The sequence below is a fragment of the Pan paniscus genome, chromosome 16, assembly GCF_029289425.2.
Source record: "Pan paniscus chromosome 16, NHGRI_mPanPan1-v2.0_pri, whole genome shotgun sequence".
Taxonomy (NCBI): Eukaryota; Metazoa; Chordata; class Mammalia; order Primates; family Hominidae; genus Pan; species Pan paniscus.
This window is the reverse complement of record NC_073265.2, coordinates 31,177,334-31,203,133: the sequence shown is the minus strand read 5'-3', so window position 1 is coordinate 31,203,133 and position 25,800 is coordinate 31,177,334. Positions and strand designations below refer to the sequence as shown.

The following is a 25,800-nucleotide window of genomic DNA, read 5'->3' as shown; positions in this document are numbered from 1 at the left end:
CGGGTTCACACCATTCTCCTGCCTCAGCCTCCCGAGTAGCTGGGACTACAGGCGCCCGCCACCATGCCTGGCTAATTTTGTTTTTGTATTTTTAGTAGAGACGGGGTTTCACCGTGTTAGCCAGGATGGTCTCGATCTCCTGACCTCGTGATCCGCCCGTCTCAGCCTCCCAAAGTTCTGGGATTACAGGCGTGAGCCACCACGCCCAGCCCACACAAACCATTTCTTTAGATTTGGCTAGATAATTTAAAAATAATGCTCATACAACACTCAAAATATATGTGCCGTATTATTTTTAAAATCTTACATTTGTGTATTTGTTATGATTCACAGGACACGTTCCTGTAAACATTCCCAGTGGAACCCGTCGGCCTCTCAGGCTCTGATTTAGGGTGGGTGGTGTCCTCATAAGACTAGCAAGAAATCCTTCATCTTAATAAACCGCTTAACCCATTTGAGCCTTAGTTTCCTCATCTGTAAAATAGGGATAGAAATAGTACCTGCCCATAAGGTAGTTAGGATGAAATGAGACTATTCATGTAAAGACTTTAGCACATAACGAGTCCTCAAACATTAGGTATATTTATTTAAAGTGTAATGCTTTGCCCACTACTCCAGCATTTGTTTGAATAATGTGCCACTTAGATTTGTTTGGTTTTTATTCATTCTTAAGCTCATCGTTGAGAAGATGGTGCTTGGACATATTGAGAGTATCTCTGTTTTCAATATCTTGAGAGTTTTTTTTCTTCCCCTTGTCATAAATGACATTCACTTCTATGAAGTGAAAAAAAAAATTCTAGCCTAAGCAATGAAAAAAAGAAGACACCATCCATATATACTCTTGCATCAAAGTAGCTCTGTGAGCTTGGACTGAATGCTGGCAACCGGGGTGCCCCAGAGCCACTTGGATGAGTCTGAACTGGGGACCTCATCGGACCAGGACAAGGGGATGTCAGGTCTCCCATCCACCCCACCATCCCTTCCGCCCAGCTGCTTGGAATCCAAATGTCCATACCTTTTTATGTGGCTGGCTTGGCTCGAGAACCTTGGAGCAATCATTGCTGGAATTGGCAGGCCTCTCCGAGAACACAGGAAAGGGGGAGCAAATTGGAGCCAAGGACAAAAATCAAGTCTCCAAAGCACAGGATGCCTGTGGAGGGGCTAATCAGCTCTGAATCACGGTGGTCTTCCTGTGTCCTCTTCTTCCTTTGAATTGTTGTTATTGCAGATAATACTAGAGTCCCGGAAACTCGTAGCTTTGGGAAAGCCTCTGAGGCACTCCCACCGTGAGAAATGTCTAACACAGTTGATCAGGCTGTCTATCCTGTGTGGCTGTGTGATTGACCCATTTATGCACATTGCACCTCAGCATCAGCTCAGACTCTTCCCTTCCAGCTTGCTATGTGTGGATCCATCACTTCATTCTCCCTTTTCCCATGTCAGATACTTGGTGTCTTGGTTGTTCCGAGTTCCCTCACTGCACTGACATGTACCTGTCTACCCAGCAGTGTAACATAAATGAATCTGAGTTTCTGCAGTCCCCCAGTGAAAAATCTTCTTCAGGGCAATCAACTTAGAGTGTCATATGTAAAGTCAGGGATCTGCCAGGTCCTGCTTAGAGCACCAGGGAGCTGGGGGCAGTGTGGGACCCCAGGGTGATGGTGCTGTGCCTGGTGTAAGAGCAGAAGTCTGGGGCCAGGAGAAAGGGGCTGCAGGTTCTGGATCCTGCATGGCCACCCTGTGAGTTTGACCAGCAACAAGCCATGTTCCTGCACTAACCCTCAGTCTTGTCGCTTGTAAAGATAAGAGGCTGAATCAAATCATTCCTACCAGACTCCAGGTTTCTAAAGTACTGAGTATATAGACCATGCCCTGCAGGAAATGACAGCCCAAGAGAGGAGAGGAAACAGGCCCTCAAATAACACCAGCACGAGCTGTTAGAGGTCAACTCCACAAAATCCCCATTTGAGTTTATTTTTTCTTTATTTATTTAGAGACAGGGTCTCACTCTGTCACCTAGGCTGGAGTGCAGTGACATGGTCACAGCTCACTGCAGCTTCAACCTCCCCGGGCTCAAGCGACCGTCCCACCTCAGCCTCTTAAGTAGCTGGGACTACAGATGCACACCACCACACCTGGCTGATTTTTGTATGTTTTGTAGAGATGGGGTTTCTCCATGTTGCCCAGGCTAGTCTCGAACTCCTAGGCCAAGCGATCCTCCCACTGCGGCCTCCCAAAATGCTGGAATTACAGGCACGAGCCACCGCTCCCAGCAAGACCCCCATTTTAAAGGCTTCTAACACATGGTGTCAAATTGCTTTTTAGTGAAGTTAGACCAACTTATTCCCCCACCAACATATATAAGGGTGTTTATCTCACAGGACCCTTGCCAGCATTGATGATTCCGAGTTTTCAAAAATTTGTTAATATGCTCTGTCTTTACTGGTATTTCTTTGATAGTGAAATTGAACATTGAATGTTAACTTTGTATTATCTGTGAAAGTATCACCAAACAAATTGATAATGCAAGCAAGCTTTATAATACAGTAATTCTTCCTAATTCTAGTTCTTCCTCTGTGTCTGAGATCCAGAGATTGATTTACCAAGGTCACAGTCAAAGGGGGACACCTTTGACTTCAAATTATTTCACATTTGAAGCACACTTTAAAAATAATTTATTGTTAAAGGTCTGTCCGGTAGGGTCGCTACTTAGAAAACTCTGGCTTCGATTGCAATATAAACTTGAATGTAGGAAACATCTGCTCTTCTTTAAACAATTTTTTCATTTATATTTTTCCTTGAAACCCCTGTTATTTCAAAAGTAGTGGGATTTGCTGTACTTGTACAGGAATGAAACATCAGAAAGTAATTCAGGCACTCCTCGACAGTGATGTCTGACTTCAACACCTGTGCTGTGTGAGTGATTGTCCAGCTGGGGACTCACTGCTTAACTACGATATCGGTATGCTCACCTCCCTGGCCCGGAATCTGGAGGGCCTCCTCCTGGCCAGGCTTGGTGAAGGTGCCGAGAAGGGGCCGTGTTGCCGCGAGCCACCCAAGGTGGAGCTCCACACCGAGCTCTTCCCCAAAAAGCACACGCTGCAGTTCTCGTCTGGTTCATCCCTTTAATCAGTGTGTGTGACCTTTTGTAGGCCGTCTTGGCCAGCCCACCATTGCTGTTAGCACTGATTCTGGAGCAAAGTGGCTGTCAAGCTTCAAACCCACTCCCACACCTCACATTTTCGTGAATTGCGAACTGTGTGTGCTGCGGGGAGCTGGGCGACACTGGCTGCTGTTCTCCCAAGCCCCTCCCTCCCCAGCAGTCTCCCCTCCCTCAGTCTCTCCTACCAGCCTCCAGACATAGCCCCATCCAGGCCACAGGGTGTAAAAATCAAACTGGACGTGAGTGGAGGCAAGAGTGTGATCTGGCTTTGAATTCCAGCCTCGCTGCTGAATGTCTTCACCCTTGAGATCCCAGAGGGGCTGTAAAACCTAAATTCCACATTCCCATGGGTATATGGAGTCCACATGCTCTGCATCCACTCCATAGAGGCTGGAGTTTCACAGAGTGGGCATCCCTCACAGTAACTTTTACCAGCATTTCTCAGATTTGTGTGGAATGTGTAAGAATTGATCAACACGAACATTTCTAGGCTACTAGGGATACAAAGGTTTTGATGGAGAAACTCTTGAAGATATTTTAAAAATTAAAGCTGAACACATTTTGAAACGGTAGCACCTCCTGAGCCCAGCTTTACTCCAGGGAGAGTAGGGAGAGCTGGCCCTTGTTGTCAGGGTAGCCAGAGGACCGTGCAGGGGGACGTTGTGGAGAGCTCTTCCCCTCAGCTGAGAGGAAATGGGGGTCCTCATCCCTCATGCCAAGTGACACACCCTGGGATGAGGCCCTGAACTTTGCTTTGCTCTTCACCCCTGAGCAAACCACTAACTTAAGGCCATTTCTGAAGACAGTGCAAGTTCTGGAGTCTGAATGCTTGCATTCCATTTCCACTCGAACGTCCACTGTGTGACCTTGGGCAAGCCGCTTGGCCTCTCTGATGCCCCAGTTTTCCCACCTGTAAATAAAACGAGGGTAATGTCATCATCCACCTCAGAGCATGAAGTGAAACAATATAGAAGGCTCAGCGCCATATCAGGAATATAGCAAGCACTCAGTAAATGGCGTGTGCTATTAGCAGATTTTTTTCTCTAAATTTAGAGATAAAAGATATCATCAGATAGATTTACTGTAAATTTAGGAGACATATTTTAATGGTGTATCTATTCTGGGGTGCCACAACTTCACAGAAACGTAGAAACTTTGGATGAAGTGAAAACTAGCAATGACATCAATTAAAGGTTTAGAATATAGCCCGTTAAGTTTGCTAAACAATTTCAGTTTTAGGCCAGTTGCGGTGGCTCATGCCTGTAATCCCAGTACTTTGGGAGGCCAAGGTGAGGGGATAGCTTGAGCCCAGGCATTCAAGACCAGCCTGGGCAACATGGTGAAACCCTGTTTCTACAAAAAATTAGCTAGGCATGGTGGCATGTGTCTGTAGTCCCAGCTACTTGGGAGGCTGAGGCAGGAGGATTGTTGGAGCCCAGGAGGTCGAGGCAGCAGTGAGCCGAGATTGCACCACTGCACTCCAGCCAGCCTGGGCAACAGAGCAAGACCCAGTCTCAAAAAAAAAATTTTTTTTTCAGTTTTATTTACATAGAAAACATAGGTCTAAATGGTGGCTTAATTTCTCATTCTTTTAAAGATGGAAAAATTGTATTTGGCATTTGATAGAATTCAGCACTTTCTCTCTTTCCCTGGAAATAGTCACAGATTGTGGGCTTACATTAGAATCAGTCAAAACTTTTTAGAAACAAAGAAGTAGTTTAGGACCAAATAGATTGTTAGTTGCAGGAATGGGGAGCTGCAGAAGGTTGTGCAGGTTTTTTCCCTTGAGCCCCTTCAAGGCTTATAAGGCGAAGATCATCCTCCTGGCATGGTTGGGACATGAGTCTGCCCTCATCAGCTCAGACACTTTGCAGGGCCCATAAACAAGTAATTGTAGTACACATGCTGAGCACCACGCTGGCAGCAGGCACAGGGTGCCCAGGGACCACAAAAGAGGTGTCCCCACATGCAGGTCAGGGAGGCTCCCCTAAGGGAGCTGAGCCTGAGCAGAGCTTCCAGGATGCCCAGGAGCCAGCACGGTACACTTCCCTTGGGGTAGCGTCTGTTGCATCAACAGAAATGCAGAGGAGGATTGCGTGCTTTTCTTGGGGGTTATGTTTCTACGTTTTTAAATGATTATGTAAAAAAATTGGTAATCCCAGGCAGCTTTCTGGCCTCTTACTTTGTGATAAGATGCTAAGCTTTCTCTTCTTCTTCCCTCTCCCAGATACCTACTGGAGCAGGATTTCCCAGGCATGAGGATTGGTCCGGAGCCCACCACAGACTCCTTCATCGCCGTGATGTATGGAGAGACTGAGGGCAGCACCCCAGGGAATGCTTTAGTCGTGGACCCCAAAAAGCCGTTTAGAAAGCTCAGTCGCTTTGGAAACGCTTTCCTGAATCGGTAAGGACCAGCAAGCTGCCATCTTCAGTCAGGCTGTTTAAACCTTTTCTTTGAATTACTGCCAGTTACATATAAAGGTTCAAAAACAGAAGAACAAAGAATCTCTGCTCTAGAAGTCATACAAAATATGTTTATCATATTAACATATTTGAAAGAGTATCATAGGAAATAATCATTTATGCCTATTCTGGGTAACTTGAGAGGGCAGAGCTAAGGCCCAGGATTGGACATTATAAGGCTGCACAGGGCCAGGTATGTGGCTCGTGCTTGTAATCCAGCACTTTGGGAGGCTGAGGCAAAAGGATTGTTCGAAGCCAGGAGTTTGAGACCAGCTTGGACAACGAAGTGAGACCCTGTCTCTGCAAAAAATTTTAAAAGTTAAAAAATAAAAATGCTTACAGTATAAGGAACAAATTTCTAATAATTTGAGCTGCACAGAAATGGATTAGGCTGCCTCATGAGGCAGTGAGCTCCTCGTCACTGGCAATGTTAAGCACTGGTTAGACAGACACCTCTCAGGCATGGTGTGCTGGGCTTCTGCAGTCAGAGAGCTTAGCCCAGAGGACCCCTAACCTTCACCGGACACTCGGGTTTTACCCACTGACTCCAGAACAGGACCCCTCACCTCCCTGGCTGTCCCTTTTGCTTCTCACTCCCAGCTTTGAGCTGTTTCCTTATTCATCAGAGCAGGGCCAGGGAAACAGAGTGAAAAACATGAAAAGCTGATTTTCTTACGTGGTTGTTTTTTTGTTTTGTTTTGTTTTGTTTTTGCGGGGGGAAGATAGAGTCTCATTCTGTCTCCCAGGCTGGAGTGCAGTGGCATGATCTCCGCTCACTGCAACCTCCGCCTCCCAGGTTCAAGCAATTCTCCTGCCTCAGCCTCCCAAGTAGCTGGGATTACAGGCACCCACCACCACACCCAGCTAATTTTCGTATTTTTAGTACAGACAGGGTTTCACCATGTTGGCCAAGCTGGTCTCAAACTCCTGACCTCAGGTGATCCACCCGCCTCGCCTTCCCAAAGTGCTGGGATTACAGATGTGAGCCACCACACCCAGCCTACGTGGTCATTATTTTATAGATGTAAAGTTGTGGGATCACTGAGGTTCTGCCTCACTTGGAGATGTGTTTTATTTGTACTCCTCCCATAACCTTTCATTAGAGTTCCCAGTGGAACTGAGGGCTGCTGGCGTGGGGAAGACAGGCCAGCTGGTACCCCTGGCTACAACTCTGCCCTTTCCCACTGGATCTGCCTTCCTTCCTCCCTCCTGCACCTCCTATTTGCTACCCCTTGCCTTTGTGTAATGCTTTTCTCTTGTTTCCTATCATCTCTCTCCCACCCCTCTATTTCCCTCTTTCCTGGGTCTAGGTTTCGTGTGGCTGATTTGGGGGAGTGGGTTGTAGGAGGCACAGAGCTAGGGAGGGTCATCCGAGCCTCTTTAGGGAGAGGAAGTAGCATTAGAGCTGACAGTCCACATCTCCTTTCTAGAAGTTTTTAAAAATAGGAACGGATCCTCCCAGCTGGCTGCTGTCCTCCCAAAGGCCGAAGTGCCTCATCGCGCAGCTCCAGGGGCACCATTCACGTGGCCTGTGGAATGAATGATGTGCTGGATGCTGTGCACTGGCTCGGCTGAGGGCCACCCAGGCCCCTCCGCAGGTGCCTTCTGTGGAAGATGGAACTCTCCGGGGAGCTGAACTCTCCATTAGGGGCTTTTTGATGATCCTATTGCAAATCAAAGAAAGCAACCAGGGAACTTGGCAGTGGGATGAACAGAAACCTGCAGGTGATGTGGAAGGAGTCCCAGAGGAGTTCCATCTTATTACTGATGGTGATAGGAACACTGTCCAGGTGATTTTTTTCCAACCTGCAGGGCTGACTTTTCTAGGAGGAGTTTACTCTTCAACTCCAGAGCTGACTTGGTTGGCACCAGAGTGTCTCATTGTGGGAGAGGGGGTTAAGCCCTGGGCGGGAGAACCACAGAGGGTCAACTCTCCAGATCTCTCAGGACAGAGTGGCCCAGGGTGGAGGGGAAGTAGACCAGAACAGGAGGCCCCAGAAAGTTCAAGGCACAGGATCTGTCTCTGTGGAAGGCTTCCCTGGGGTCCTCTGGTTTCATTGCCACTGCCCTTTGTCTGGGGCTCTTTTTGCCCAACAAAGGCTTAATGAAATAAGCTGCCAGTTTTTTCAAATTCCCACTTTCTGAAGTCTGAATTCACAAGGGAGAAACCAGGAAGAGTGGTTATTGGCTTGTTTTATTTTGGCAAATGATTTACTTTCCTAACAAAAAAAAAATGTTTTTTTCTTCTCAAATCCCAAGCACATGACAGATGAGTACAGAAAAGAAATTTTTAGGAATGATTTTGAATGGCAAAGCTCATGTCTCAGAATTTAAAACTTGCTGAAAATAATCCATGCCTTATAATAAAAGCAAGTGTCAACTGAATTCAGAATAACATATAGAAAAATAATAGCAAATAATTATATGGCATTTATGTGTCAGATTCTGTTCTAGACTTGTGTATTAGCTTTAAATCCTCACAGAACCCCTGTGACATGATGCTACTGTTATCCTCAATGGAGGGGGAGGAATCAAGGCATAAAGAGGTTACTTTAATTTCTGGGGGTCACTCCACCAGTGAGATCAGTGCTGGGATTGGAACCCAGGCCAGCTGACGAATAGTATGATGTTTGGACTGGGAATCACTGCCCAGTGCCCCCTATTTAACTCGTAAGGCTGTTCCTAATGTAGCCCTCCAGTAATGATGATGAAGATGACGGTGATTATGTCCCAAGTCATCACTTACATAATTTCATGTACATTATTCTTTTGGGGTTGATAACACAGACAATACTGTTGCCCATCTACAAATGAGAAGGCAGAAAGCAAAGACATGACTTGCTCAGGGAGAGGCCATCAGGGAGAGGCCATCAGGAAGAGGCAGAGAGGGGATTGGAATCCAGGGTTCCCCTTCTCCCCTGTCCGGCACCCTATGCCTCTGCTCAGCATCGGCCAAGAGGAGTTTCTGTCCTTCTAGCCAAGTGTGTGTCAGGCTCACGTGTAAGGGACATGCCTCATGTAAACTCATAGCTACTTAAGAGTAAACAGCCTCATTAAGTAGTATCCACAGGACAGCGCCACTGCATCACACAGCAGTTATTTAAGAAAGAGTCAATTAGTTAGGGCGTTCAAATATGTGTACATAATTATAGCTTCCGTCTGGGAACAGCACAGGGTTAGTACTAGAGGCAAACCTCTTTTCACATAGCATACTTCTCTGGGAACTAGGTCAAAATGTAACACCTAGTAAAGAAAATTGCTTGTTTTCTGTGGAGAACTTTCTCTCCCAAGCAGCCACACCAGAATCTCCCTGTGACAGATCGTTATTACCTGGCCTTCTCCTTAAGGAGTGCTGGCTTGGGCATCTGCCCCCAGGGGCATCTTTAAAAGAGTTAAGTACCAGGTGATACCTGGAGGGGGACAACACCCTCCACCATTAAGCAAACCAGCAAAGCCCGAGTCACAGCCTCCCAGGCTGGCTTCTAAGGAGCGACAAGGGGGTCTATGGTGCATTTCTGAGAAATGAAGATAAATTCCTAAAAAGGTTTATATTAGAGAAATTCCATACTTGAACAATAAAAGGAGTTTAGAACACACAGAGGTCTATGGAAATGGCTTTAGTGAGACATTCTGAAACTCTAGCAGACTGCTGTGCTCACGACGAATTCCTCAGTGGCCCATCTGGGAGCAGCTCTGGGGAGGTGCTTGTTGACATTCCAGAGGTTGCTATCAGGAGGCAGTTGCCCCTCACAGAGGAGGAGACAGCCAAGGGCACCCAGAGCATTGGATCCTCTGAGACGCCAGGGAAGTGCCAGGCATTGGGGTCTGACATTTCCCCTTGCAGTCTGCTTTTGAATAAGATGTTATGTTATTCCTCAGTCTCCTTTTCTAAAAAATGGTAATGTGTATATTTTCAAATTCAGATAGCTATAGACATTTTTTGTCTAGGATCTAGTATTATTTTAAATTGTTATCTTCCACAGAAGAAATTCTTAATCTCATGTACTTCCTCATTGCCTCTGTTTCTTTCTAAAAAATAACTTGAATCACTGGCCCTGGGAATTGAAATTTTGAAACTTCCCTTTGAGCTGAAGGAATGTGAACAGCCCTTCCAGGGCTCAGTCATTTTAGCTGGGCCTGATGATGGTGATGATAAACAACCACTGTGTTATGCTTGAATGGTGATTCCCCCATCATAAAATACGCAGGTGTATTACTGACCTTCTACTCCATTTGTTACTGCTGTGTTTGTAATTAAGCGAAGCTTCACTCAGTTTAGCTTTTGAGTTTTTATTTTATTTTATTTATTTATTTTTTTTTGAGATGGAGTCTTGCTCTGTCGCCCAGGCTGGAGTGCAGCGGCGCAATCTTGGCTCACTGTAACCTCTGCCTCCCGGGTTGAAGTGATTCTCCTCTCTCAGCCTCCCGAGTAGCTGGGATTACAGGTGCCCACCTCCATGCCCAGCTACTTTTTGTATTTTTAGTAGAGATGAGGTTTCACCATGTTGGCGAGGCTGGTCTTGAATTCCTGACCTCAGGTGATCCACCTGCCTCGGCCTCCCAAAGTGCTGGGATTACAGGCATGAGTCACCATGCCTGGCCAAATTTATGTATATGTATGTGTGTGTGTATGTGTATATATATATATATAGTCTCACTCTGTTGCCCAGGCTGGAGCGCGGAGGCACGATCACAGCTCACTGCAGCCTCAACTTCTGCTCCAGCAATCCTCCCACCTCAGCTTCCCGATTGCTGGGACGACAGGCGTGTGTCACCATGCCCAGCTAATTTTTGTATTTTTTGTAAAGACAGGGTTTTGCCATATTGGCCAGGCTGGTCTTGAACTCCTGGGCCCAAGCAGTCTACCCGCCTTGGCCTCCCAGAGTGCTGGGATTACAGGCATGAGACACTGTGCCTAGCCAAGTTTTGAATATTTGATAGTCACTGTGTACCACTGGGAATTTTTAAAAACTGACTTACTAAAGTTCACAGCATCAGTCCAAGCACATGCGGCTTCCCCCAGCCAATTTAGCTGCAGAAATTAAGGAAAACAGGCTCTTGCCAAGAATGACTCTTGATTCACCAGCAAAATAATTTTTTTTTAATCTGAGGGAATAACTGGGTTGTCTTGTGCATGTGTATTGTGGTTCATTTATCTATAATAAACTTGCTGAAGCTTTCCCCATTATTCTTTAACCTCAAGATTTGTTGGCCAGCCACGGTGGCTCACACCTATAATCCCAGCACTTTGGGAGGCCGAGGCAGGCCGATCACTTGAGCTCAGGAGTTTGAGACCAACCTGGGCAACATAGCGAGAGACCTTGTCTCTAAAAAAATAACAATAATAAAAAAGATTTGTGGTGGTTCCCTGGGTGGTAGTTCCCTGGTCACTAAACCATCGTGTTTTTTTTTTTGGAGGCAGAGTCTTGCTCCATCACCTATGCTGGAGTGCAGTGGCACAATCTTGGCTCACTGCAAACTCTGCCTCCCGGGTTCAAGCAATTCTCTGCCTCAGCCTCCCGAGTAGCTGTGATTACAGGTGCTCACCACCACACCCGGCTAATTTTTGTATTTTTAGTAGAGACAGGGTTTCACTGTGTTGGCCAGGCTGATTTGAACTCCTGACCTCGTGATCCACCTGCCTTGGCCTCCCAAAGTGCTGGGATTACAGGCGTGAGCCACCGCGCCTGGCCTAAACCATTGTTCTTGACTAGCAGCTGCCTGTACATTTCTGGTCCTGACATTCCAGAAATGCCTTTCTCCCTGGGGTCAGGCAGACCTTCCTGGCTGGGCCATTGCACTGGGCTTTCCCCTGTGGCAGTCAGGAGGGGATTTATAAAAGTACATATTTAGGTTGAACCATATGAAATTGGCAGTCTTAAATAATCTTTAACCTTTAAAAGTGGTAATTAGTTTCAATCTAATAGGGCAACCAGGGGCTTTGCTGTAATCTGGATGTGAAATTCAGTTCCTAGTTCTTCCTAGGCACTGGAAGATAAGATCAGCCATTTGTGGTAGGACCATATAATAAGAATTATTACAGTTCAGTTGTCAAAGTCTTTTTTGTGGGTTGTGTTCTATTTACTGTGCAAATTTAGGAAGTTGTATTATCTCTCTGGTTTTACCCTCATCAATAAAGTGGGCTGGGGTGAAAAGAAGTACTTTGAAACAATTCTATACTCTCTCCGCTGTAAGCTTAGGTTTATTTGAACCTAATGGCAAACCTGGAAGTCCGCAGGCCTGGTAGAATTGCTCAGAGAGGTTTAGAGACCTGTGCAAGGTCAAGGTCTCAGAATGAGTAAGGGAGACGTCTGGAGCCTAAATCTCCTACCTCCTGTTCCCCACCCTGACAGACACTCCACACCACTAGGTAGAGAGCAAACCACACAAGGAAGCCTCTTTAGGGGCAAGTTCCAGGGCTGTGGCACGTCACCCCTTTGTTTTAGGATGTTGCCCTGCACGTGATATGCCACACAGCAGTGGTTCCAGTGTGTGCCATGGTGATAGTAGCCCAGGAGTGAAGAACCTGGGCTCTGCAGTCAGCACTGCCAAGTTCATGTCCCAGCTCCATCACTTCTCAGCATGTTATGGCATGTGTCTGCTCTGTGCCCAGTCTCCTCCTCTAAATGCAGAGGCTCACAGCGCTACCTGTAAGGCTGCAGTAAGGCTGGAGTTAATGTGCATGGAAAGTACTTCGAACTGTGCCTGACACCCAGTAAGAGGTGAGGAAATGTTTGTGCTATTTTATTATTATTATAACTACTACAGATATTACTGTTTTGTTGAGAAATCAAAATCAGTATTAAGGTACTGTCTGGTTCTTCTAAAAGTCTAGTTTTTAAAATGCTGGTCATTTAATTGGAATTTTAGTGTTTGGGGGAAATTTTAAGTAACCTTGCCCCCTCCTTCTGTAGATATGTATGTAAGTATGTATTTATCTGAGACAGGGTCTCACTCTGTTGCACAGGCTGTAGTGCCCTGGCACCATCAAAGCTCACTGCAGCTCCGACCTCCTGGGCTCAAGCCATCTTCCCACCTCAGCCTCCTGAGTAGCTGGGACTACAAGCGCATGCCACCATGCCCGGCTAATTTTATTTTTTGTAGAGACGAAGTCTCATTATGGTGCCCAGGCTGGTCTTGAACTCCTGGGTTCAAGAGATCGTCCCCACTCAGCCTCCAAAGTGCTGGGATTACAGGTGAGAGTCATGGTGCCTGGCTTTGCTCTCTCCTTTTACTGTGTGGCAGGACTCCTAGCAGCTTGCCTGAGACCTCATAGCCTGGACCATTACTTTATCCCCCATCTCTGCTACCCCTGGCCCTTCCTTAGACGTGGAGAGGATATGGAGTTGAGGGGCAGCCTAGGATCTTCCGTTGCTCCGTCTTCTTCTCTTACTTCAGAAGACAACATTTATCAGGTCACCCTCGGGTGAGGGCCATGTGAGGCTTCTGGGTTGAACCAGCATGTGTCTGCATATTTTACGTGAAATGTAGAGGGCAAGGCACAGATCCTCCTTGTGTTAATCTCCCCAGGAAGGAGTAGGAAATCCATCTTGGGACAGCAAATCTGTGCTTGGAAGCATTTCAATAAGCTGGGCCGGCCAGGGCCCCCTTACTGGGTGTCAGGCACCGTTCGAAGCACTTTCCATGCACATTAACTCCAGGCTCACCGCAACCTTACAGGTAGGTCTGTGAGCCTCTGCTTATAAAGGAGGAGACTGGGCGCAGAGGAGTCACACGACATACCTTGCCCAGTCCCACGGCTGTGAGTTGATGGGGTCAGGACATGAACTTGGCAGTGCTGACTGCAGAGCCCAGGTTCTTCACTACTGGGCTACGACTACCACTGCACTGCTGTTATACACACAGCAAGTACGTTTGCCGTGCGCCTCCCTTTCTCAGAGCAGAAGCGTGAGGCATGATTGCTAGAACACCATTAGGATTTTTTCTGATCCCAGCATAACTTCGTACGAATGCATTGGTATGCAGTTGTCACCTCGCAGCATGAGCGTGGCACCACAGGGTCTCAATGCTCCTTTCTGTTCTCTTGCCTGCCCCTCACCCCTGGACACTGTCTTTCAGGGAGCAGTCCAGCTGTGCACCCAAAACCCCAGCTGCCCACTCTTGAGGTGCCCCAGCCAAAGCTCTCCCTCCGCCTCCGCCTGCTGCTCCTCATCCTCTCTTTTTCAGCCATCCTGGGCTCCTCGCTTTGCCCGCTTGTATGCCATGTGGTGACGTCAGCACTTCTCACGGTGGCTTGCTCTGTGGCTCCCGTGCCTGGCCTCTGCTGTCATGTCAGGAGGCCTGGGAGCTGTGGAAAGGCTGTCACTTTACACACAGGGAGCGAACAGTGTGCAAATTTTGAATCCCTCTGTTAGCCTCACCTGAGAATCTAGGGGGTGGCTGTTTTGGAAAAATGGATATTGAGTGTGAGCTTGTGGTTTGGGGAAAAGATCAGCCTCTCCACGGGAATGGTTTGCAGAAAATTGTTTCACGTAGGTGTGATGTGTTCAGCTCCGCCAGATGTCTCGGGCCATCTGATGGAAAGAATGGGACGGCACTGAGAGACAATCATTCCTGACAAGAAACGAGGTTCACCACAGATGTGCCCAGAGCCCTGTTCCTACCCCAATTCTAGAGAATTGAATAATGGCATGGTGGGGTTTTTTCTGTGAACTTACAAAGAATGCTTGGTGAGCCTCATGTGCTTTATTCCCACAAACCTCTCCCCGTGTTGGGTAGTAGGGTTTATTTAAAGGTCGGGGTACAGGAGGGGACTGTGCACAAGTGTCTGCAGACAGGTGGAAATTGGGGGCTTCTCTTCCACTAACTTGACCCTTTACTTTTAATGTTATGAGGCTTTTAACTTTGTGGGTTAAATTCCACCCCACTGACATCAGAAACAGTAGGTTGCAGTCTGCAACCAGCCGTGCATTAGCAGCATGGCCTCAGAATGTCATAACTGCTTTGTGCTTCAACTTTTCCACCTGCAAAAGGATCCTAATGTCTTTTTCTATATCTTCCTGGGCCGATTTGAAAATGTAGGAAAGACTGTGTGAAAAATCGTGTCCCAAGCCCCTTCAGAGAAAGTGATTTTGAAATGTCAGTAACGGCCGCTCATACCCAGGGCTGTGGTGTCCACATGTGCACTGTGGAGGCTGGCCAGGCCTCCCTGTCCTGCATTCCCAGCATTTTTACTTTGTGAGTAATCCCCACCACTTCCATCGCACGGAAGAATTGAGCTTTTAGCTTTCTGCCCACAGAGACACAGATGTCAGCCATCCATAGTAAAGGAAAAGGAGAGGCATTCTACACTTTCTGCCTTAAACATGCACAGTGCCTCACAAAGGTCCATCCCAGACCCTGGTGCCCAGGGTGGAAGTAACAAAGCACTTCCTGCCGTCACTTGTGGAGTTACTCGGTCTGAAAGCTAAAAGGACATCGCCAGACCCTGTCGGGAAGCCACCATTTTCATGTGAGGAAGCCAAGACCCAGAGCAGGGAGGCCCTTACCCAGAGTCCCATAGCAGATTATCAGGAAACGCTGGGCAGAACTTGAACCCAGGTCTGCTGACCCACAGGCTAGATTTTTCCTCCCCACTCTGCTTCCGTGGAGTGGATGCAAGGGCAGTGACTACAGGGAAAGGGACCAGGATCAGGAGGAGGAGATGGTATCAGGCAAATGAGGAACAAGAGGGGCCTAAAGATGCTCAGCCAGGACCTTCCCCAACCTGGTCCCCTCACCTACTCTCCAGCTCCCCTAGACTCCTAAGCACCTGGAGGATGTTGGGTGTCACAGGTGCCTGCCCCTCCCTGGCCCTAAAGCCGTAGGGGACACTGGGCTGGATGCTAAGTTCCTGGGGCATCAGATGGGGAAACAGGCCCCAGTCCCTTCAGCTTTCATGCTAGGGAATAGGCAGGGAGCTTGGGGCTCTCCAGCCCAGTGGGCCAGTGCATCCTGAAGAAGGCATGGGATTCCCAGGGGGAGAGGCCCAGGATGCTTGGGCAGGGGCCAGCATGGAGCCAGGAGAGGTGAGGCCCATGGCTTTGGAGGCAGGCTGACCTTGGTTTAAGGCACCGCTCTGAGTAACCCTGAGCATTACTTAACCTCTCTTATGTTAAGCATAATTCCTTCACCTCGTGAGGTCAATATGAGGATCAAATGAGAGGATATTTGTAAGATACCTACATGTTCAATAAATGTTAGCTAAAATCAAAATGAACAGAAAGGCATCAGGTGGCAGATGGCAGCAGGTGCTTGTGCACCTCTCATACCTGTCCCATGGGCCAGCATCTGTTCTCTGTGGCAGGATGGAGGTGCTATCAATCTCCTCCAAGCTCCTACTTCACAAACAACTTCATTAGGCATCCTCAGTTTCTGTCAGTCTCCTTCAGGCCCCCACTTTACAGATGTCAGTAAGCCCAGAGAGGCCAAGAAGCCCCATGGTTGGAGCACTCTGCGATGCCCAGTTTCTGACCCCTCCTTTGATCCGTCTCTTCCAGATTCATGTGCTCACAGCTCCCCAATCAGGTCCTGAAGAGCATCAGCATCATCGACAGCCCCGGCATCCTTTCTGGGGAGAAGCAGCGCATCAGCCGAGGTCAGTGCCTGTCCCTGCCCCTCCCCACCAAGTGCTGGCTGAGGCCCTCTCTGCTGTGAGCAGAGGATTTCTGTCCCTATATTATTCTATCCGTCCTCCAGGACAGCTGTTGGGCAGCTGAAGGGGCCCCACGTGTCAACCAGGAGTTCATAGCATCAAAGACTCTGCCCCCTCCAGGGGCTTATATTCTGTGAGAAAGACATTTGTCAAGTTACACATGAGTAAATGAAGATGAGGAGTGGGGTAAACAATGGGAGGTATCGAGGTGTGAGGGGACCTGGCTTGGCCTCGGGGGTGTTGGGAGAGGCTCCTGGAGGAAGCAGCATTGGAACTAGGATCTGAAGGAGTAGGAATTACCTAAGGGAAGCTGTGGGGTAGGGAGAGACTATGAAGCATTCAGAGGGGATCTGTGAAGGATAGAAAATGCTTGTGCCGAAGCACAAGTTTCTCCAGCCTTCACAAGACAAGGCTGAGGCAATAGCTGCTTCTAGGCCTGTGCTTTGTAGTCAAAACAGATGGGTCTGCTGGGTAGAGTGGCTCACGCCTGTAATCCCAGCACTTTAGGAGGCCGAGGCAGGTGGATCAGCTGAGGTCAGGAGTTCGAGAACAGCCTGGCCAACATGGTGAAACCCCATCTCTACTAAAAATACAAAAATTAGCTGGGCATGGTGGTGGGCACCTGTAGTCCCAGCTACTCGGAAGGCTGAGGCACGAGAGCTGAACCTGGGAGGCGGAGGTTGCGGAGAGCTGAGATCATGCCACGGCACTCCAGCCTGTGGGCAAAAGAGCGAAACTCCGTCTCAAAAAAAAAAAAAAAAAACCGGTGGGCCTGCTGTCTCCCTCCGTCCCGGAGGAAGGGGGCATCAGGGGCAGACCAGAGGACAGAGTTGACTTACGGAGAGGAAATGCCTGATCGGGAGGGTCAGGATGGGTTCCTGCCATCACAGGTCCAGAGGCAGCTCAAGTCTTTTCCTTGCCCTGGCCCTTGAAACAAAGGCGGGTTGCTGGGAGGGAGGAGATGGAGCAGATGCATCGCTGCCATCACTTCTGGCTGAGAACTCTTCACAACCCCTTGAACAGCAAGTCGGTAGCACCGTGCTGAGAAGTCTGGGCATGCCAGGGTTGAGCAGAAGCCTGTGTGGGGTCACGGTCGCAGGTTATGACAAGGCAGTGAACACCCCGCAGCTCACAAAGCAGAAGTGCAGTTACATAGGCCAGTGAGGGTCCCGTGACAGGGGTCAAGAAAGGGATTCCGAGGCCAATAAGCCCTCCTTTCTCTTGGCATTTTGGGAATGCCACCTCTGCTGCTCCGTGGCCCCGCAGAGAGCTCGGGGCTATGCTGAGCCGAGGCCTCCCAGGGTGCCTGCTGTGCCTTCACTGTTTCAGTCAGGGACTTGCCAGCTATGGAATGCCATTAAGGTCACCTTTCCCGGGCCTCCAAGAACCTTGCAATTATGAAAAAAAACAAAACAAAAAAAAAACAAAAAACAGGTTAATGCTATTCATAAATATCTTGTTGGCTTTATTTTCTATTATAAAAGTATAGATGTTTGTGGCAAAGGATTCAGTCAATGAATAAGAATGTAAAAAAAACTCACTGTCACATTTAACAATTAATGGTTTTCTCTCACTTCTTAGAGACTTTTTCCTGCGCATATGCAAACACATTTCTAATAGAAATGGGATTACCATGCACATTTTCTACACCTTGATTTTTCCTCGTAACAGTCTATCTTGGACATCATTCCATGCCAGTATATTCAGATTATTTCATTCCTTTTAATAGCTACTTGGGTTCCATGAAAGTGACATAATATAGTTCATTTTGCTGATTTGTGGACATCATGATTGTTAATCAATTTTTATGCTTACAAATAGTGCTGTGGATGGTCGTCTTTTTATGTGTATCTTTACACCTCAGTGCCAATCAATTTTTTTTTTTAAGAGTCAGTTGAGGGCCATTAATTTAGCCCCAGAAAGGTTGCTCTGCAGATAGTATGGATAATAAAGCAGGCCCATGTTCCACAGCTATTCTGAGCTGCCCGTGTTTCACTGCTTCTCCATTTCTGACTGAATATGCTGGAGAAATATGTGGTCCTGCTAACTCTTTCTTTTTACCTCTAAATTTTAAGGCCTCCAGATTTTGGCTCCCACCATATGCATTTGTTTTCATTGGTAGGCCTTTAGCCAGTTCTGTTCACCTGAGTCTTGCAGCGTCTCTCCTTTGCTTAGTAATCGTGTCTTTCAAACTGTAGCTCCCTTACAATAGTGTTGACACGTGGATTAATGCTTCCAGAATGCTTTGAAGATCAGTTCTTTGTATCACTTTATAATATGATCTGACTCATATCCTGGTCTGACTTAACTGTGGCATGTACTTACTCACATCCTATGCACAGAAATAGCATATATGTTCCAGCCAGTCGGCGGTCCCTGCCACACTGACGGACACAGCAACAGGTGGGGAAGGACCCAGAGCCACAAGCGATGACAGCAGGATGGGCCACAGCCGTGGTTCCCAAGCCCGGTGTCACACGGTGTTAGGGGCGCAGCTGGTGGTGGAAGTCACTCAGCTGACATTTTCAACACACTAACCCCAAAGAATGCATACGGTTGTAAAACAGCTTCAGCTCAAACGATTGCAAACAGTGCCACGTTCTCACGTATACTCACACCTACACCCAGCTTCGTAAGACCAGCTTCATAAGACCACAGCCCCACCTTTGCCGAGAATTAACGTCAACATGGGATAATAGACTGGGTACAAACTGTGACCCCACAAGATGTTTAAAGCATCCCCCACTGACTTTATTGGCGGGTCTTTGCCTCCCTTATGGGCATTGTGCCTGGGAAGGAGGAAAGGTGGCCGCTTGTGTACTGCCCTCCACTGCTCCTCCTTTCCCCTTTGTGCAGTTGATGATTAACCCTCAAAAACTGAGTGGCTGGGCGCGGTGGCTCACACCTGTAATCCCAGCCCTTTGGGAGGCCGAGGCACGAGGATCCCTTGAGTTCAGGAGTTCAAGACCAGCTTGGCCAACATAGTGAGACCTCATCTCTATTTATTAAAAAAAAAAACAAAAAAAAAAAAACATAGCATTCCAGGGGAGTAAACGTCATCTAAACCTCCTGTTTAGGAGCCGTATAAATGAAACCCATGAGGGCAATTGATTTTGGAGCAATTTTTAGTATACTACTCCGTATGGAAACTCCTTACCCCTCAAGTTTTCCTTAGTTCAATTATGGTTAGCAGAAAATCTTTTTTTTTTTTTTTTTTTTGAGACGGAGTCTTGCTGTGTCACCAAAGCTGGAGTGCAATGGAGTACTCACTGCAGCCTCTGCCTCGCAGGTTCAAGTGATTCTCCTGCCTCAGCCTCCTGAGTAGCTGGGACTACAGGTGCCTGCCACCATGCCTGGCTAATTTTTGTATTTTTAGAAGTGACGGGGTTTCACCATATTGATTCTTGAGGGCTTTCCTTAACATTTCCTTAACATCGTCTAGGAAGACTTAAAGATGTTTGTATATAAATGTTAAAATGATAATCAGTATGGTAACCATATTGGCCAGACTGGTCTCAAACTCCTGATCTCAGGTGTGATCCGCCCGCCTCGGCCTCCCAAAGTGCTGGGATTACAGGTGTGAGCCACCATGCCTGGCCATTGGCAGAAAATCTTTAGGGACAACAGACTAGGTTAGTTTAGTTACTAACCTGTAGCTTTCCCGGCTGACGTGAAGTGTTGAATTCCCATCAAGCAAGGATAAAAGTGTTCTGATATATTTATAATAATAATATTCTGATCAAGTAATAGCTTCCTAAAAGTCCTACAAACTTTTCTTGATTTCTTTTCTTGTATTTTAGTAGCCAATGAAAGAATGTTTGGATTCCTGCGGTTTTCTAAATTGCTTTCTTGAAGTGTGTGGGTAAATCTGAGTTGGTTCACTCTTCAGAACATCCTTTGTCCTTGGTGATAGCAGCCAGGTGTTTGACTCTGTGATGAGAAGAAAGAGCACCTTTATCCACACGCATAGCATTTTCCTTCCCACTCGACCTCTTATCATGCTGGCCGCTGAAATACTGTTTCCTAGAATACTATTGAGTCCATGCTGAACCTAAACATAATCTAGGATATATTTCTAGAGTTAGCATGAACACAAGTGTGTTCCCAGCTACTTAGTACAAACCTCCGGATTCTGACTCCAATCATAACATCCTTTGAAAAATTATAATGTAGCAACTGGTATTCTTATCAATCTATTTAGCATTTGGCATTTTCAAGGTGCTGTTTTAACCACAGATTATTCCTATGGTTTCTTGAGAATACGAGGTTTTGCATAGCCTTCAATAGACTTGATTTTGGTAATAAAAATAGTACAGCTTTTCCCTTTTAAAAATTTAAAGAACTCTAGAAGGAAAAAGCTCTATCTAAATTTTCTAACAGATCGACTTATTCTCTCAGGAACAACAGCTGTCAAATGAAAATTCGAGAGTGTCTTTTCCTGATGTTTAAGCTCTCACCTCTTAATCCCAGCCTATTCATTATAAACCAATGAATAGAACTGGGAAGACAATGAAAAATAAAAGGACAGAAAATGTCCTGCTAGTAAAAGCAGTGGACAGTAATAGTACATGAAGCCAGGAGGATCTAACTGCACTTCAGATAACATGACAGGCAATAACAGAAACTTCAGAATCACTGATTACCATTTTAACATCTGTATACAAACATCTTTAAGTCCTCCTAGGCAATGTTAAGGAGATGTTAAGGAAAGCCCTCAAGAATCAAAAAGGCGCCTGGGTAGTGATATAAACAGGAACAGGCTGTTTCAAGGGTCTGCCAACACAGCTAAGGTGCTCAAACACAATACAGGTTGAACATCTTGAAACTGAAAATTCAAAATCCAAAATCCTCCAAAATCCAAAACTTTTTGACATGATGCCACAAGTGGAAAATTCTACACCTGACCTCATGTGACGGGGCACAATCCAAACTTTGTTTCATGCACAAAATTATTTTAAATGTTCTGTAAAATTACCTTTAGGCCATCTGTGTATGGTGTCTATGAAACATAAATGAATTTAGTGTTTAGGCTTGGGTCCCTTTCCCAAGATCTCTCATTATATATGTATGTGCAGATATTCCCCAATCAGAAAATCTGAAATCCAAAGCACTTCCAGTCCCAACCTTTTCAGATAAGGTTTACACAACCCGTATCTCAAAAGAATCGACAGAGCTAGGAAACGGGGCCTGGACATCCAAGCTGTGACTAAGAGGGGTACAGAAAAAAATGAAAAAGGCACCAGCAGACCACAATCAGGGAAGTACAAATGCATCCACTTTTGAACTTTGAAGACAAAAGACCGGATTTTGAAGCTTGCTCAGGAAAGGAGAGAGAACACTTAGAGATGTCCAGATAAGAATGACTTCCCCTCTCAGGCTTTGGTAACAAGAAGGATTTGAGAGGAAAACACACACATATGCAAAAAAGAAATGAGTCTTTTTTCCTAAAAGACCAAGAACCCTCAGTTCCCTTCCATTGGTCTATGTGTCTGTCCTTCTGAAAGGCTGTTGATCAGAGCCTGGCTGGAGAGATGGGTGAGCTCTCTAGCCAGCCAAGGCAGGGCGCTGTAGGCCAGCGTGCAGACAAAGTGAGACGAAGACATGACACTCTTACCACGCCTCTGCCTAGCACCGAGTCGAGGGAGAGAGAACTGTGGCTGCCCTTCCTGTTGATATCTCTTCTAGACAGCAGAAAGAGTGTGTGAAAGAACAGAGAGAGATATGTGAGCTCAGGGCCCTTGGAGGAACAGGAGCTGTGCGTGTGGCTGGAACATGGGTCCATGGCAGGTGGGCGCACGTGGCAGGAGACTCGAATTTGTCCTGAAGGCCACATGGAATACTGAGGGGTAGGAGGTATGGGAGGACGTGGTGGAGAATTCTGTAGAATAGAACATGCAGCCACAGGCGTGGATCATGAAGCCATTTTTTTATTTAGAGTTTGCATTCAGTGACCTGACTCTGAGCTTTGTCTGGATTTGGCAGTGACAGAAAAGTGTCCATCCCTGGAGGCGGGGGCCCAGCCCTGATGATTTGTTGGCAGATCCTGTTTTCCAGCCAGGGCTAAGGCCAGTCTGAGGTTGGGTTGTGAGGTCCTGGACATCACTAGCCACTTGGGCCTCTAGCAGGAAATCCTGATTTCTTTTTGTTTCGGGGAAGTTTTGACAAACGCATCCAGACTCCTTTTCCGCTGGTGCCACGGGAAATTCCACACCGCAAGTGTTACTCTTCCGGCCCTGATGTGAGCATATCGCCACTGTGACTCACAACAGCGTTCGCCAGCCCCGGCAGCTAGTTTGAGTTTTTGTTAATACATCAAATGCATTATTGATTGTGAGAAATGACTGTTTTTATCTAAACTTGAAACCTTGACTTTTACATGAAAAACAAAAAATTTTATTTGATGGGGAGAAGGACACTTCACTTACTTTGCATATAGAGCATTTCATATTTATGTTTATGATATAAAACATTTCACGGGATATCTCAGACATTGGGATACAGAGATTAATCAGAGAAAAACATTTGCTTCTTACTCTTTTGAGTAATAATAATAATAGCTAATACTCTCATAGTGCATTGTTAAGTGCTTTCCACATATTATTAACTCATTTGCTCCTCACAAAAGCTCTGTGAGGTAGGAGCAATTATCCCATTTTATAGAAGAGAAGACTGAGGCACAGAGAGCTTAAGAAATTTGCTGACAATCATGTAGCAAGTATGGTAGCTTGTCTTCAAAGATACTGCCTCCTCCCACCACCATGCCAAGACCTGTGCCTCCCAGCATTCGTGCCTTGGGAGTCTTCTCTCCATGAGTCTGGATTGACCTTCTAACTCACTTTTGATCAGCAGAATTCTGCAAAAGTGATACTTCATGATTTCCTAAGGCTAGGTCATAAGAAGCCCTGCAGGTTCCACCTAAATCTCTTCAAGTGTTCATTCTGTGGGAAGCCGAATGCCATCTAAAAAGTCCAACTACTCTTAGTAGTTGTCATACTGTGACTGAGACCGCCATTCTGTGAGGGAAGCCCAAGCTAGTCACAAGGAGAGGCCAAGAGGCCCAGGCAGCCTCCTTGGCTGGTCCAGCTGAGATGTAAGTAAAGGGGCCATCACAGAACCAGCTCAGTTGAGCTGTCAGGTAACTCCAGCCCCAACCACTGTCTGACTATCACCTTCTGACAGACCCCAAGTGAGAACCCAACTGAGCCCAGTCAACCCACAGAACCACCAGAGAAAATAGAAGTTATTGTTTAAGCCACTACATTTTAAGGTGGCTGATGACCAAAATAGCCAATAAGTGGTTGAGTGGGATTGAAACCAGGCAGTCTGGTTCCAGAGTGCATGCTGTTAACCACAAGAGGCGTGGATGCAAACCAGGGCAAAATACAGCTGCCAGTCACACACACGGAGAAGGCAGCAAACCCCATGAGAAAATGTAATTGATGCTTTACCCCAACAACATAAAATCTTCTATTTTTTTCCTTTAGCAATTTTTGATGATAATTTTGCTTGGAAAAGAGTACACACTACCCTGCATTCTCACTCCTAGGATAGTGGAAAGGGGAAAGAGGTTTTCTTATGTTGAATGTCTGCTGTGCACCCCACTCTGCTGTGCCCCCTGGTCAATTTCTTAAGCACCTACTATGTGTCAGGTGCCAGGTGCCTTAGGTTTCACAGCAACAGTGAGACCTCATGGCTGCCTTCGTGAAGCATATACTAGGGGAGATAGAGGAGCCAAAACACAAAACAAATGCAATTGAAACAAAGACATGTCCCACAGCAAGGGGTGGGCAGTCAGGGAGGGCTCTCTGAGGAGGTGGCATTTAGGCTGGACATAAAGAATGGAGGGTTTGCCTGGCAGAGAGTTGGGGGAAGAGCTCTTCAGCAGGAGGAGCTGCATTGGCAAAGGCAGAGAGTAGGTGAGACCTGGCAGGTTCGGGGAAGGCAGAGGCTAGGGAGCAGCCAGGAAGTGGTGGGTGATGAGATCAGGAGGCCCCCCCGCCACCTGCTGTGAGCTGTAGGCCCTGGGGAAGTGCATAGATTTTTCTCTGAGAGTACCAGGAAGCCACTGAAGGATTGTCTTTTTCAATCTTCTGTTAATTACCTAGAATTATTAGGAATGTCCGGGTCTTCCTGTACTGGGCAAGAACAGCCCTGGGCCTGCCACTCAGTTCTCTGGGCATGTTTGGTTGCTGGTTTTTCTCTTTCCTTGGGTCATGCAATTGCTGACCTTTCCTTCTCTGTCATACATGTGGCATATGTGTTCTAGGCCAGCCTTTCCCTGCTGCCCCCTCCTGCTCTGGAGTCCACACGGCTGCAAATGATGCTCGGAAGACTAGCGCGGTGAGCCCCAGGGTCCACAGACAGTTATCACCTGGAGAGCTGTTAAAATGCTGCTTCAGCCAGGCAGAGGGGCTCACACTTGTAGTCCTAGAACTTGAGGCTGAGTCGAGAGGATCACTTGAGGGCAGGTTCCAGACCAGCCTGGGCAGCATAGAGAGACCCAGTCTCTACAAAAAATAAAATAAATTAGTTGGGTGTGGTGGTGTGTTCTCGTAGTCCTATCTCCTTGGGAGGCCGAGGCAAGAGAATCTTGAGCCCAGTAGTTTGAGGCTGCAGTGAGCTATAATTGTGCCACTGTACTCCAGCCTGGGTAACAGAGCAAAACTCCATTTATTTATTTGAAAAAAAAAAAAACAAAAAAACTTCCTGGCACATGGTTCAGGGGCATCTGGGCAGGGTCCAGAGGGTTCTGATACAGGGGGCCCCATTTTGAGGAATCTGGGTTAGGGCTGAGCCACCACTCCTGAGCCTGAGCCTGTCCCTCCTGCATACCCTGCCATCCCCAAAACAAGTGAAAGAAGGGGCTGGCAAACTTGGAGAACCTACCGAAACCAACCTGGGCTTTGTCCTGCATCTCTGTATGCCCCAGGGTGAAGGCTGCCCTCTCAGAGAACAGAGGGGAGAACTTGAGTGAGAGAGACGATGGGGTGGGGCAGGCTCTGTGACTAACCAGCCTCCTTCCAGGGCAGGGCTTTGGAAGGAAGCAGAGGTGACTGTCCCGCAGGAGTCACCAAGTGACCCTGTCGGCCTCATGGGCGTCTGACAGGGAGGGTGTGAGGCCTGATGCTGGGTCCTCTGTCTGTGTCTCACTGCTTGCAGGAGCACCCCCGCCTAGCCTACTTCGGAAGCTAGGATTTTTAGGAACCCCTAAGGAAAATAAAGAAGGAATTTTTTTTAAGTTTTCAGGTACACTTTGAAACGTTTAATAACCTTCCCTGGTTTTATGGGGACATTCCTGTTACACAGCCTCAATCCCTGTTGCTAGAGGTGGTAAAGCTTCTCTCCCTCCTAATCACTGTGCACCAGTGGGGAACCCCCAGCCTAGAAGGTGGGAGGGAAAGATTATAAATGCAGGATTCTAGGTGGAAGAGAGGCAGCGGCAATCCATGCTGAGAAACACTGGCCGGGCACGTTTCTCCCTGTCCCCGGCTCTTTCCCTTGCCAGCTGGGCAACCTGGGC

The 25,800-nt window shown here is 47.2% G+C and overlaps 1 protein-coding gene across 1 annotated transcript in view; it reads left to right on the top strand.

Moving 5' to 3' along the window:
• EHD4 (EH domain containing 4) overlaps positions 1-25,800 on the top strand; it is a 78,948-nt gene that overhangs the window by 13,334 nt on the left and 39,814 nt on the right. The window contains exons 2-3 of the mRNA XM_003805615.5: positions 5,391-5,567; positions 16,126-16,223. Of these exons, the coding sequence (XP_003805663.2) occupies positions 5,391-5,567; positions 16,126-16,223 (275 nt within the window). The remainder of the gene's footprint in view (positions 1-5,390; positions 5,568-16,125; positions 16,224-25,800) is intronic.